The sequence below is a fragment of the Ictalurus punctatus genome, chromosome 6, assembly GCF_001660625.3.
Source record: "Ictalurus punctatus breed USDA103 chromosome 6, Coco_2.0, whole genome shotgun sequence".
Classification (NCBI taxonomy): domain Eukaryota; kingdom Metazoa; phylum Chordata; class Actinopteri; order Siluriformes; family Ictaluridae; genus Ictalurus; species Ictalurus punctatus.
In genome coordinates, this window is record NC_030421.2 from 6174751 (window position 1) to 6189681 (window position 14931).

Consider the following 14931-nt stretch of genomic DNA (forward strand, 5'->3'; position numbering starts at 1 on the left):
AAACAACTCAAAACCGTTTAGTTGTTAGTAGGTTTAAACAGTTGCTATGCCTCAAATTCAGTTTTCAGGCTGTATTCAGGCTTGGAAAGGACAAACGTTATCGGAATATTTCTGCGTGGAAAGTTCCTCGAACTCAGACTCGGGTTATACACCCTCTTAAGTTGATTTTCTGACTGCGCTGTTCATATAATGAAACTCACCTGCGTGTCGTTCACACTTCCGAGGTCGGAAGACTGTTCAATAGCGTCTAAAACCATGGCTTTTAAACGCGAGCAGCCCGTAGAATAGCACTTGATCCAGCTCTCCGTGTTCATTTCCATCTTATTATTATTATTATTATTATTATTATTATTATTATTATTATTATTATTATTATTATTTTTCTTTCAGATCCCAATTTTAAAGAAGCCACGAGATACTACACCATGGTGATGAAATTGTAATTATATGCGTGGGGTGGAGTGTCATGGTTTGCAGCGTAAATGGAACGAGTGATCATCCACTCCTCTTACAGCTGGTTTTTATTTAATACGTTACGTTTACCTTTATTCGTTTAGGAGACGCTTTTATCCGAAGCGACTTAGGAATGAGGAAATGCAAGCCAAGCGGAGAACAATACAAGTCGTGCTACCGTACAAGATTTATTATCGAGTTCTAGAGAAGCAAAGGGCACAGAGTCGAGGTGTAAGAGTCGGAGTAATTATTGTTATTTGTTTTTTTTTAACATTTCAAATAATGTTGAGTTGGCGTTTTAGGGGTTAGTTAAGTGCTCACGGAAGAGGTGGGTCTTTAGCTTTTTATTGAAAATAGGTCCGGATTGAGGTCGGAAGTTCATTCCACCACTGATGGACGGTTAGTCTGAAGGTTCTGGAAAGGGACCTGGAGCCACGGGAGCTTTCACCTACAATATAAACCTTCCTCGGGATAATCAGTGTCTCTGACTGAAGATGCCGTCTCCTACGATGTCCTCCTGTGTGAATGCGACTAGCTGCTAGTGGAATTAAACTGTTGAGATGACAGCACTGGCTATGCCACAAATCGACACACTACACTGTGTGTTCTAATTACTGAATATAAACACTATACCACGAATGAGGTCAAATATTGCAGGTTATTGGTAGGGGATTCTGACAAAAAGAAAGGAAAGGAGCTCCTTCTGTATCCACTTAAGCATTAGGCCATTGGAAAGCATAGCAGGGAGTTATGGGTAATTTATGCTCCTCTGGTGAATACGTCTTACTTACTGGCTGTGTAATATGTTCTGTGAGGTAGATTTTAGTATCAGTGTTATATTAGTATTGGTGATCGCTCCCTCTGGGCAGGACACGATCTACCGGTTTTCTTTTACTTGACGTATTCCAAAGAGTGAGTGTGAGCGAGAGAGAGAGAGACAAGCAAACACCAGATGAGAGCTAGGTAATGGTGGTTAGATCTGGGTTAGCCCAGAATGTCATTGTGTCTTGCTTATGTGTGTGTTTATCATTTTAATACTTTGCATCAGAGGCTATACATCTCACCCTGCTGATAATACGGCTTTCTTTCGTTCTTAAAACACGCACATTCACTCGTTCACATCTAGGGGCGATTTAAAGTCGCTCGTTATGTTTTGGGGAAGTGCGGGGAGACCAGAGAACCCTGATGAAAACCCACCGGAACGCAAGGAGGACACGTGAAACGACACGCAGACACTAACCGAGCTCAGGAGCAAACCGGGAACACTAGACTGTGAGTTCTGGATCCATGAGGCAGCAACACAACCTCCTTTACCCTTGTGCCATCCAACATTGATGAGCATTTTCTGACGAAGTTCCCAAACTTAATTTGCTCTCAATCAATCAAATGAATCTAAGAGCCAATTCTCTGATTGTGGGCATTAAGATAACGCAGGCTGGTTGAGTTGGCTCGTATACTCGGTAGCGCTACTAGAGGTTAGAATGACTCTCAAACAGTAGCCAGCTATATGATAACTTGTTGGCATTGGGAAAGTGTTAGTGTTAAGTTCTGCATACTTGTAGTGTTAGATCGAGGCTACGACAGAGCAGAACACTTGGCTGTTATACTCTGGATATACTTTAAAACACCAAGCTATTGAGGACAGCTTGAGCAAAATGATGACTATTACCAAGAAAGCTAACTAGCTAATAGCATCATGTGCTCCAAACTGAGCGCCGACTACTAGCTAGTTGCTTGTTTGCAAAAAAAATTTATATTTTTCCTAGCTTTACGTTACATTATATCATGGCCGACGGTTTTTGTTTCCCCCCATACTTTCGAGAATGAAAAATGAACTTATGCAAGGACCAGGTACTAGTGAGATAGCGCCGCCTTCAGGGAGGTTCCTGGTATAGCGTTGTACATTAGCCATCCGAGGTTTTGGTGGAGTTCTGCACACTGAGATGAGATATTTTCCTGGTCTTGGTGCTACCTTAAAGCAATTTCCTGCTTTGTCTGTCCTGTTGCTATGTCTCTAGACTCAAAGAGACGCATCACCCAAACCAGAGCTTGCATTAAAAAACAGTATAATGAAAAGGAAGCGTTGATTCCAGCAACAGTGTGAGTAATTTAAACCATTATAAAAAATAAATAATGTGAGATGAGGTTTATAATATGGACCAAATAAACCAAACGTACCCAATTTTCAGCTACTCCCCCCAGTTACAGTCTCAAACCGTCATTCGTTTTAAGATCCAAGTCCATTTATGAATCTGTTGGAGTCTGTAGCGTAGACAACAGCCTATAATCTAATCTAATATACAGGCAAGTAAAGCTCTTCTTTCGTTATTCTATCCATCAGTAAACTTAGTGTCTGAATGCTTGGGCTTTCTCTCAGCATAATAGAGTCGCGTAGAGTTCTCACCCTTTCAGCCATACAAAAGAGGCACTTGACGTTGCTGTGATGTTCAGTCATGATCTGTTTGGCCCATTTAGACATTTGTGATCGTTGTCTCTCTCTCTGATGTAAAGAGCAGAGAGCTAGTCGGCTCTAATTGGAAGCGAATGTGTGAGAAAGTGGTTGAGAGTGTGAACGAGAGAGAAAAATGTCACCCAGGGGACTTGTGATTGCTGCAGCTGATGCGTATTGAACGCGCTAATTGGGAGTTTTCCTCCTTTATTCTTCAGAAGGTTTACATTAAAAACAACAACAACAAAAAAAACAACAGATGGAAGGCCTTTTGACCTTTAATGCTGATGAATAGCCATTAACGCTTCACAGAAATGATGTAGAATATACAGTCAAGCTAATCTATGGGCATAGTACATTTCCTGGCAATGTTTCTAGCAGTGGGTGTGCAGACAAATGGTCCTCAGAGTTTATTACAATGAAGAAAATGGTGCACTAGGTCGGTTTTATTGCGGGATCATTTTCCAGCATTTGCATGATGTGCAGAATGTCTCAATAAAGTGGCATTCGTTCATTAATCTTCAAAAACCTTTTCATACTGGTTGGAGTCAATCTCAGGAATACTGGTAATGAAACAGGAATGGACCCGGGATGGGACACCAGATTATTGCAGGCCGTTCACATCTATGGGCAATTTAGCACAGCCAGTACATCAAGTGGTGTGCTTTTGGGGCGTCTGTGGCTCAGGAGGTAGAGCGGGTTGTCCACTAATCGTAGGGTTGGCGGTTCGATCCCTGGCCCACATGACTCCATTTGTTTGAGCCCCGTGTTGAGGGGCTCAAACAAACCGTGAGTCACGGTTTTCGGATGAGCTAGTGCACTCTCAGTGCTGGTCCCAAGCCTGGATCAAATGCATCAGGTTTGTGTCAGGAAGTGCATCCGGTGTAAAACCTTTGCCAAATCAGATATGTGGATCAGATTTTCATAATGGAGACGGATGATCCGCTAAGGCGAGCCCTAATGGGAACGGCCGAAAAAGAAGAAGGAGATTGTTTTGCATTTCCATATTAGCTCAATTTATGGTTTTCAACGGACTAGAAGTCCATTTTATCAAAGAGGTATCTCTTAAAAGTTCCCTTTTAGGGAAATTTACTTCCATAAATTTAGTTCTGTCATTTATCTGTGCATCTCAGCAGCCCTGAAAATGTAAAGAACCATTATCCTCACTGCGTTTCCCAGTATGTACATAACAGACCACTCGAATGTGAAGAAGAAAAGATTCTCCCAGCATGCAGTGCGCTGTGTGTTTATACCTGGCTGGTGAATGTCAGTAAAGCTGCAGTGTTGTTGAAGCACTTTGATCACCCTCAGTAGAACATGCTCATAGATAACCTTCAGTGTCAAACTTTGTAACTATAAAATCACAAGCTATTGCTTTTCTGTCCGCGTTATTGTTAAGCCTAAGGGCCCTGAAAGTTCACAATAATGTTTTCTCTGAATTTAACCTCATAAGACTAGCTGTTTCATCAGCCAGACTGAATCCCTGTTGACTTTAGAGTATTTAGAGCATTTAGAGCATCGCTCCTTCTCGAAATGTCTTTCTGTGAGAGAAATGTTATGAGTTATTAACAAACTAAAGAGATGAATTTGTGGACTGTTTCCTTTCATTTTTATTCTGCTATGCACATTTGGAGAAAACATGGAAAAGATATAACCGTTACCGATATCCCTGTTGTCTTTGGAGTATTTAGAGCATCACTCTTTCTCTAAATGTCCTGTGAATAGAATCGTTATTACGAGTTTGCTGCTGCTGCTGTTGTTCTAGTAAGGAAAGGAAAAGGATAAACATTGCGGAAAGGAAAGGAATAAACATGTGGGAAAGGAACGGAATAAACATGTGGGAAAGGAACGGAAAGGAATAAACATGTGGGAAAGGAAAGGAATAAACATGTGGGAAAGGAATGGGATAAACATGTGGGAAAGGAATAAACATGGGAAAGGAAAAGGATAAAAATGTGGGAAACGAAAGGAATAAACATGTGGGAAAGGAATGGAATAAACATGTGGGAAAGGAATAAACATGGGAAAGGAAAGGGATAAAAATGTGGGAAAGGAAAGGAATAAACATGTGGGAAAGGAATGGAATAAACATGTGGGAAAGGAATAAACATGGGAAAGGAAAGGAATAAACATGTGGGAAAGGAATAAACATGGGAAAGGAAAGGGATAAAAATGTGGGAAAGGAAAGGAATAAACATGTGGGAAAGGAATAAACATGGGAAAGGAAAGGGATAAAAATGTGGGAAAGGAATAAACGTGTGGGGAAGGAAAGGAATAAACATGTAGGGAAGGAAAGGAATAAACATTTGGGAAAGGAAAGTAATAAACATGTGGGAATGGAATAAACATGTAGGGAAAGGAAAGGAACGGAATAAACATGTAGGAAAGGAAAGGAATAAACGTGGGAAAGGAATGGAATAAACGTGTGGAAGGAAAGGAATAAACGTGGTAAACGAAAGGAATAAACATGAGGGAAAGGAAAGGAATAAACATGTAGGGAAAGGAATGGAATAAACATGTAGGAAAGGAACGGAATAAACATGTAGGAAAGGAACGGAATAAACATGTGGGAAAGGAAAGGAATAAACATGTAGGGAAGGAACGGGATAAACGTGGGGAAGGAAAGGAATAAACATGTGGGAAAGGAATGGAATAAACGTGTGGAAGGAAAGGAATAAACATGTGGTAAACGAAAGGAATAAACATGAGGGAAAGGAAAGGAATAAACATGGGAAAGGAAAGGGATAAAAATGTGTGAAAGGAAAGGAATAAACATGTGGGAAACGAAAGGAATAAACATGTGGGAAAGGAATAAACATGGGAAAGGAAAGGAATAAACATGTGGGGAAGGAAAGGAATAAACATGTGGGAAAGGAAAGGAATAAACATGTGGGAAAGGAAAGGAATAAACATGTGGGAAAGGAACAGAATAAACATGTGGGAAAGGAACAGAAAGGAATAAACGTGGGGAAGGAAAGGAATAAACATGTGGGGAAGGAAAGGAATAAACATGTGGGAAAGGAATAAACATGTGGGAAAGGAATAAACATGGGAAAGGAAAGGAATAAACATGTGGGAAAGGAAAGGAATAAACATGTGGGAAAGGAAAGGAATAAACATGTGGGAAAGGAAAGGAATAAACATGTGGGAAAGGAACAGAATAAACATGTGGGAAAGGAACAGAAAGGAATAAACGTGGGGAAGGAAAGGAATAAACATGTGGGGAAGGAAAGGAATAAACATGTGGGAAAGGAAAGGAATAAACATGTGGGAAAGGAACAGAAAGGAATAAACATGTGGGAAAGGAAAGGAATAAACGTGGGGAAGGAAAGGAATAAACATGTGGGGAAGGAAAGGAATAAACATGTAGGGAAAGGAAAGGAATAAACATGTGGGGAAGGAAAGGAATAAACATGTGGGGAAGGAAAGGAATAAACATGTGGGGAAGGAAAGGAATAAACATGTGGGAAAGGAAAGGAATAAACATGTGGGAAAGGAAAGGAATAAACATGTGGGAAAGGAACAGAAAGGAATAAACATGTGGGAAAGGAAAGGAATAAACATGTGGGAAAGGAAAGGAATAAACGTGGGGAAGGAAAGGAATAAACATGTGGGGAAGGAAAGGAATAAACATGTGGGAAAGGAAAGGAATAAACATGTGGGGAAGGAAAGGAATAAACATGTGGGAAAGGAAAGGAATAAACATGTGGGAAAGGAAAGGAATAAACATGTGGGAAAGGAAAGGAATAAACATGTGGGAAAGGAACAGAAAGGAATAAACATGTGGGAAAGGAAAGGAATAAACATGTGGGAAAGGAAAGGAATAAACGTGGGGAAGGAAAGGAATAAACATGTGGGGAAGGAAAGGAATAAACATGTGGGGAAGGAAAGGAATAAACATGTGGGAAAGGAAAGGAATAAACATGTGGGAAAGGAAAGGAATAAACATGTGGGGAAGGAAAGGAATAAACGTGGGGAAGGAAAGGAATAAACATGTGGGGAAGGAAAGGAATAAACGTGTGGAATGTAAAACAATGGAATGTAAAGGGAAAGGAATGATGAGGAATGGTTTGCTTTAATGGATTTACTGTCAGTGGTCAGACTGTCGCAGTGAGTGTCATGGACTAAGAACTAAATATCTGTTGATTGACAGCTTTGTGGCCGTCCTTTGGTGATCAGGGAACGACACAATATCACTGCTTCCTGTAGCACAATTTAATCAAGCTTTTGTTGGACTATTATCAGCTTATGTGTTCATGAACAGGTCTCATCTGTTTCACCAGCTAATCTCCTTCTGGAGAGGCGGAGAATTCCAACCCAGTAAATAATGTTAATCTGACATAAGCTCTCTACCCCTTCTTTTTCTCGACAGAAGTGCGGATTAGCCTCCCTCCCAAACAGTTTTCAGAGAATCGCTAAGGTAATAACGTGCCATGTCGTGTGCTGGCTCAGACCTGAGACGTCTCGTTGTTCTGCTGATTGGATGGTGGAAAAAAGAATGAATTTGCCTGTATATTCAGTGACCCATGTGACACTGCGCGGTGCGTATTAGGGACCGGGAAAGCCCATGCCATCTCTCAGAAGATGAAATATTAAATTACAAACTTGTTAGCCTGGTTATCCTGGAATGGATTTGGCATTGACGGAGAAATGTAATTATTTCTGCCTCTCGCTTTGCTTCTTTCATCCAAAGATTAATGTTATTAATAATAGCAATATCCGCAGGATTTGTCCGGTCTCTTAAATAAACATGATGGAGTCATAAAGATTGTGTGGCTCAGACCAGGATGCGGCTTTTCATTCTACAGAACTAGATCATCCCGGACATGTGAGCCGTTAACGGGTGACATCAATTACGTAAGGAATAAAACACTTCAGGGTGTGCTGTTGTAGGAAATTAAGCAATGATGGGATGGGATGATATCATCAGGCAGAGTACTGTTGATTATTTTCCAATAACAGCGTGTTTTCCATCCATCTTCTATACCGCTTACTCCTTCTTCAGGGTCACGGGGGAACCTGGAGCCTATCCCAGGGAGCATGGGGCACAAGGCGGGGTACACCCTGGACAGGGTGCCAATCCATCACAGGACACAATCACATACACACTCACACACCCGTTCATACACTACGGACACTTTATACACGCCAATCAGCCTACCATGCATGTCTTTGGACTGGGGGAGGAAACCGGAGTACCCGGAGGAAACCCCCGCAGCACGGGGAGAACATGTAAACTCCGCACACACAGGGCCACGGTGGGAATCGAACCCCCGACCCTGGAGGTGTGAGGCTAGCAGTTGTTTTTTCTCAGTTATGTTTAATGTTGTGGACTGCATTCTTTCCCTGACGTTAGTTTGTCCAAAAAAAAAACAACAACATTTTTTCTTTAAGTTCTCCATCTTGAAGTTTCCCGTGTCGGAAAACTCAACTTATGGTTTTTCAACTGACTGTTACAAAGTACTGACACTGGAGACTCCTTCCATAAATGCTAAATCAACATCTCCTAATATTAAGTACGTTAATATAAACCTGTGTTTCGCTCACATGATGTAAGTGTTGTATTCCCTCTGTTTATTATCTTCCTCTATTAGAAATTCTGCACGGAGGTGTGTATGTGGACCAGAATAAGTTGCTGTGCCATGCTGACACCATCCACTGGCAGGATATCGTGAAGAACACTGATCACCTGGTGGTTCCATCCAACAGCAGCAGCTCTTGTGAGGACCATTTGATTTTTTTTTTATTCTTCTAAAGATTTCATTTCAGCTCGATAAGATTCTGCTTAAGGGTGTAAATCTTGTTAAGTACTGCATTCCTCATGTGAAAATAAGAACTAATTATCCCCCAATCACAGCCTGTAACCATGTAGAGAGATGTAGTATTAGGCATTGTTTTGTCCAACTCTTTGGTGTGGGTTTTAATGAGCAACAACAGCTCAATTCTTGCGTGATACTACTGTAGTAAACATTTTAACGACCAAATGGAGGGAAATGATTTCTCAGAATCGCCTGGCGTTATTGGATTGGCCCAGCGTTACCTTCCTACATCAGAGAGTATCGGTCTGGGGCGTCTTCTGAACAGGTCGGCAGTGCGTGTTCAATCCACTTGCCGCCGCCTTCAATCGCTTTGATCTGACTTTTCCTTCACGGCAAAAGAGCACGGCTGTACAAGCACGTAATCCACAGTGGAAGCGTAATCTGTTGTTTTCTTGGGCTTTCTTCAGATCTAAAACAATGACTAGGAATAAGAGAGGCTCTTTTATTTATTTATTTATTTATTTATTTATTTATTTATTTATCAAAGTCAAATATAATAAGCCGTCATTTTTATGGCTCCTGCTTCTCTGAGCCAGTCATTTGTTTTCATCTTTTGGTCCTTTAGTTGAAAGTTGAAAGCTATTGATGGGGTACAAAGAAAATGGAAATATTGCTTTAAATGTAATGTGTTTCTTGATGGGAACGTTGTTAAGCTGATCTCTATCCGGTGCAGTTGCAAGGGCGAAATGCTACACATGAATGAGAATCTGAGGAAAACACTTTAAACGATGTACCACTTTAGTGAACCAAAAACTTTAGTGCCTGAAAACACAGTAAATGGGGTGATGTTGAAATATTAGCCGGCGCGTGCGGTGTTCTCGTTGTTCCCGTGAGATCTGACGTTCGGATGTTTGCTGCGCTGATGTCGCGGGTGGACGTTGTTATTGCTAGTGCGGTTACGGTGGCGTTTAATAGGAATTTAATATCGCAAGACATCGGGGTCAAGTTTCTCTGTCACCTTCTGAAAAAGAAAAAAAAAAAGTGCTTTCCAGTGATGTTCAATGCCATACTAATGAGAAATCCAGTGTAGAAATAATGGACACACTGACTCAGTGGAAGTCCCATAATGCAATGGAATGCAACTCTATGACACCATTAATTACGCCGAGTTTCAACATAGTCAAACTCGATGGTCTAAGAGATTCATTTATTTTTCATTCACGGCATTTAGCAGACGCCCTTATCCAGAGTATCGTACCTTGCTCAAAGACCCAGCAGTGGCACTTTGGCAGGGCTGAGATTTGAACTCACAACCTTCCAATCAGTAGGCCAACGTCTTAACTTCTGAGCTACCACTGCTCGAGAAGTACATACAGGATGGTAGCTGTACAAATGATTATTTTATGCTTTCAAACCTAAATTGCTGTATTTATAACAATATTTGTTACAATACATACTGTATATCACGTATAACGTTAACCGTGTTAGAGCCAGCTACATGGAATAAAAGTGAATGGAATAGACTATGAGTATGGTTAATAAAGACAAATATAGGTATAGGAACAGTTTTGAACGGTGTACTCAGGCCTCAGGTCTTTCATGAATCGTCCATTACTGCTTTATAAAGGACCCATGCAATGTTCTACTATGTCCGTTCCCTAGGTAGGAGTGTAACACAATTCAGACTATCTGTAACTGTATTTGGATTTAAAGTGACCTGATGTGGGCGTGGCCTAAGCAATGTCTCCGGAAACCCTGGAGAATTCCGAAGAATGGTGTGCGAATCCTTCCTCTGACAGTTCCTCGGCCTCAGCTACATCGCTCCAGTCTATTATTGGTCCCAACTGGTGATGTGCAAAAGACTGCTCTTTAAATAGCTTTGTTATTCTGAATCATATATTCCCCATTCGGTTACATCCCTACCCCACTAGCTACTCTCCCAGTCCTGCCTCTTCAAACAACTTGACTTGAAAGTGAATAGAACGAGCGATCGAAAGACCGAGGAAACATCATCGAACTCTCAAACGGACGGGTCAACGAGTTGTAGGAGAAAACTAGTGAATCAGAGAAGGATATAAGAGAGGAAGCACTCTGCCGAGACACAGAGAGACTCGGCGAGACTGTGGGAGAGAGTAGAGAGTCTACCATTGGTGTAATTGCTCTTAAGTGAAGTGGTCCGGGGACGGAGGTCGACACTTCACCGCTCACTAATCTCCCACTGTAATTACCCACAAGTCAATTAAAGCCAGGAGGTAAAGCAGGCCGTACCGAAAAGTGTGTGTGTGTGTGTGTGAGAGCGAGGACACCAAATCGAGAGTGCGACACTAGTCTCGGTTCTCTGGTGCAGTCAGAGGTCGTCAGCATCACCGGCGAGTCAATCAAAAAGAGCTTAGTGTCTGACCGAGCCATCGCGGTCTCCTCTAACCCACCTGCGCGGTCTCACAGAGACGGAAGTCTGCTCGACTTTCTTCTCAGCCGGCATTAAAACCCCCAGATCAAGATTCTGAGCACTGATTATCAGTGGGGCGGGTACGCGTGTTCAAAAGAACCTCGCCGAGTGCTGTTTCCTGGCGTAGAGCAGGTTTTCGCTACTCGCTAATTGGGGTTTGGTTTGATGGTTACTGTGAATGCGCGTAAGCCTCGCAAGTGTTTTTCACAGCTTGCAGAGGAGATGTGAGATCGTACTGCAGGCAGATTGCACTTGTCCATGATGATGGTTATGGACATCATGGACTGTAGTTTGTGTATGTGATTCTTGTAAGCAGTGGGTTCTCAAATTCCCTGTTACGGCATTGCAGTACTGTGATCGAGATCGTTATCCACTACGATCGACACTGTTATCATTATTATTCGGCGATTATTGTGCACTTGACCGTCGACTTTTGTCCCAATACGTTTTATTTACATTTACCTGGGACAGATGTTTTATACTCATAAACAAAAAGGAAGGAAGGAAAGGAACAAAAGTAAGAAAGCAGGAAAGAGAGAGAAGAAATGAAGGAAAGAAAGAAGGGAGGAAAGAAAAGAAAGAAAGAAGGAAAGAGAGAAAGAGAAGGAATGGTGAAAGGAGCACAAGAAAAAAAGGAAGGAAAGACAGAGGGAAGAAGGAAGAAAGGATGGAAAGAGGGAAGAAAGGAACGAAAGAAGGAAATGGTGAAAGAAAGAGGGTGGAAGGAGAGGGAGAAGATGGATGGAGGGAGGGAAGGAAATAAGAAAGAAAGAATGAAAGAGATGATGGATGGAAGGAAGGAGAGAAGGGAATAAAGAGAGAAGAAAGAAAGATGGATGGTAGGAAGGAAAGAGATCATGAAAGAACAAAAGAGTGAAGATGGATGGATGGAAGGAAGGAAGGAAGGAAGAAAGGAAGGAGTAAAGAGTGAAGAAAGGAAGATGGATAGAAGGAAGGGAGGAAGGAGAAGAGGGAAGGAAGGAAACACAGAAAGACGGAAGGAAGGAAAGAAAGAAGGGAGTAAAGAGCGAAGAAAGAAAGATGGATGGAAGGAAGGGAGGAAGGAGAAGAGGGAAGGAAGGAAACAAAGAAAGACGGAAGGAAGGAAGGAATGAGAGACTATGGATGAAAGGAAGGAAAGAGAAGAAAGAAAGAATGAACGAAAGAAAGAAATTTGTAGTTGTTTACATCCCTGTAGTAAAGAAAGGTTCCCTAATGTGCTTAATACTTTTTTCCTCTTAATCACAACTGATTTTCGGTTCTTTACTGAACTGATGAACATTATGGATATTTAAAGGCGTTAAATATGTGTGTGTGTGTGTGTGTGTGTGTGTGTGTGTAAATATTTTCATTTCCAGGTCAGAGGTGCCATCGTGCCTGCAACGGCCGCTGCTGGGGTCCAAAAGAGAGCCAGTGTCAGAGCTGTGAGTCTCCGTTACACCTCTACACCTCCTCTCCTAAACTCAGCTTCAAGTCTAACGTCTAACCCGCGTACGTCACTGTGTCACGTGTCACCGTGTACGCGGCGCAGGTTCGGCTTAACGCAACATCCTGCCAGGAAATAACCGGAGCAGTCTGACACAGGAGCGGAAAAAAAAACAAAACACCACGAACAGAGATCTCTTCTTTATCCTAAAAGCAGCAGTATGGTTGAGTATACCGCGTGTAATACACTGGACACTGACAGAGACAAATTCAAAATGGGTTCGTTTAGATCCCAGCAGCAGAGAACAACAACCTTCAAAAGCGAAAACTCTTAACGACCCAAACAACCCTTAAGGAGCATTATTTCCAACTCGGAGAGTTTAGTTCAAGTGTGTTTTGCTCTGAAACAAACCCCTGCCGCGGTGCTTCCCTTCGCCCGGGAGAAGTGTTCATCACCGCGCTACTTTCGTTCCATTAAAATCCGAGCAATCGATGGCTCGAGATCGAAAATCTGGCAGCTGCACATATTCTTCCTCGAGTCCAGCTATGAGTGTAGAAATCGAACGCACGAGAACTTGAACAAACTCTGTTCAAATAAAGGACAGAACATGTGGGTTTTTTTCACTTTCTTTCTTTCTAAAAGCCGCCCTAATTAATCAAACCGTCCTGTCTACGTCCTCCATGTCTCGTCTTTATTTTACAGATGTCTCTTTCATTTCACGCTGTGCTTTCCTCCATCTGGAAATGTTCATTTCTTCTGTGTAGATATCATTTTCCACCTGACACCTTTCTCTCTCTCTCGGTCCCCCCCCCTCTTGTCTCACTTTGTCTTTTGCTCTGTTTTGTGCCTTTAGTTCTGTTGTGTGTCTCGAGCAGCTTTTAGAGAGGGTCCGTTACTGTAATTTTGTCAGTCGTGTCAGACAGCCACCTCACGAACGCCGTTGTTCGGCGGTCTCTTTCTTTTTTCGTTTACTTAACCCCCGCAGAATACAAAACCCCGACGTATTTACGTCGCCCGCACAATTCACCACCATCCCGCGTCGTCCTAGACGCTTCATCGACCTTTAGAACGGATTCCGTTGCGGTTTAATTCGCTTCGTATAGAGCGTTTAACGGTAGACATGACCGCAAAGCAGATTTATAGAACAGTAAGGTGAACAGTTTCCTCTGACGTATTTAAAGGGGTAGGTGATGATGCTGACGAATGACGAATCGTGATGAGTCACGGGTCGATTTAAGGGGCAGGTTCGAGTCCGTGTCTTTTCTTACGAGTTGAATTCGGATGTCGTTTACTCCGGCGAATGAGATCAGACTCTACTCCCATTGCTTGTTCGGATCTCTACAAATCGGTCATGAGATCTTCAAGAGCAGGTGCGTGTTCTCATTAAAGTCTGTGGTAACATACGCGAGGGTCTAAACCAGGAAATTGAGAACACGGAACTGAGGAATCGAACAGGCAGGACGAGACGGAGAGTTGTATAAATAGACACACTAATTAAGAACGAAACTGCAGACATATGGATGCGATCGAGAGGCGGGGAAATGACGAGACGAAGGGCGGAGACGAGACCGGGAAAGGAAAACGAACGACGTGACGATAAGAACGTGGGGGATGTGGACGAACGTTTCTAGAGACCGTCATAACGAGTTATTCATTTAGAGGGGGAAAAACTTTTCTTTAGAAATTTCAATGAACGATGAAGCTGCTGGATTTAGTCAAATTTCATAATAATAATAATACTAGGTGGTAAGAAAAGGTTCAGCTCCTCCCCTTAACCTTCAAAACAATTTTAGACCGATTGATTTATGTGTTATTATAAATGAACAGTATTCGACCATATTAAGTACGGAATAAAACACCATGGGGGAAATAATCAATCATCGACGTGGAGATGTGATGTCACCCAACACGAGGGTTTGTTTAAGTGTTTTATTACGGTCTCTGACGCCACGGCGACGTCCCGACGGCTCAAACTTGCTGTATTAAAGAACGACACGTTGTACTTTTTGTCCATTCGTTGTCGCGTGGAATGTTTCCGTTCCTGTTATCACTTATGTAGCCACTGTAGACATTCATTTCCTCACTAGCCTCTCTTTGTTTTCCTGTCTTGAAGTTAATACAGTAAGAGAAAAAAACAAAACAGCAACAACACAGCTTGTTACGTTACCGAGAACCCGCGAAGTGCGAACTCGTTACAGCGTCAAGTCTGACGGTCAGAAAATAAACGCCTGCGTCCAGAAAACCTCACCGTAGTAACAATTTTGTGTTGACATTTTTGTGAAGAGGAAATTTATGTGAATGAGCTGTTACCATAGAAATGATAACGTATTAAAACAAGCTTATTATTATTATTAGTAGTAGTAGTAGTAGTAGTAGTAATAGTAGTAATAGAAGT

General features: G+C 42.1%; 1 protein-coding gene across 6 annotated transcripts in view; it reads left to right on the forward strand.

Moving 5' to 3' along the window:
• Positions 1 to 14931, forward strand: part of LOC108266386 (receptor tyrosine-protein kinase erbB-4) — a 338116-nt gene that overhangs the window by 218644 nt on the left and 104541 nt on the right. For all 6 annotated transcript variants that reach the window (XM_017469591.3, XM_017469592.3, XM_053680749.1 and 3 more), the window contains 2 exons: positions 8497 to 8622; positions 12469 to 12534. In XM_017469591.3, the coding sequence (XP_017325080.1) occupies positions 8497 to 8622; positions 12469 to 12534 (192 nt within the window). The remainder of the gene's footprint in view (positions 1 to 8496; positions 8623 to 12468; positions 12535 to 14931) is intronic.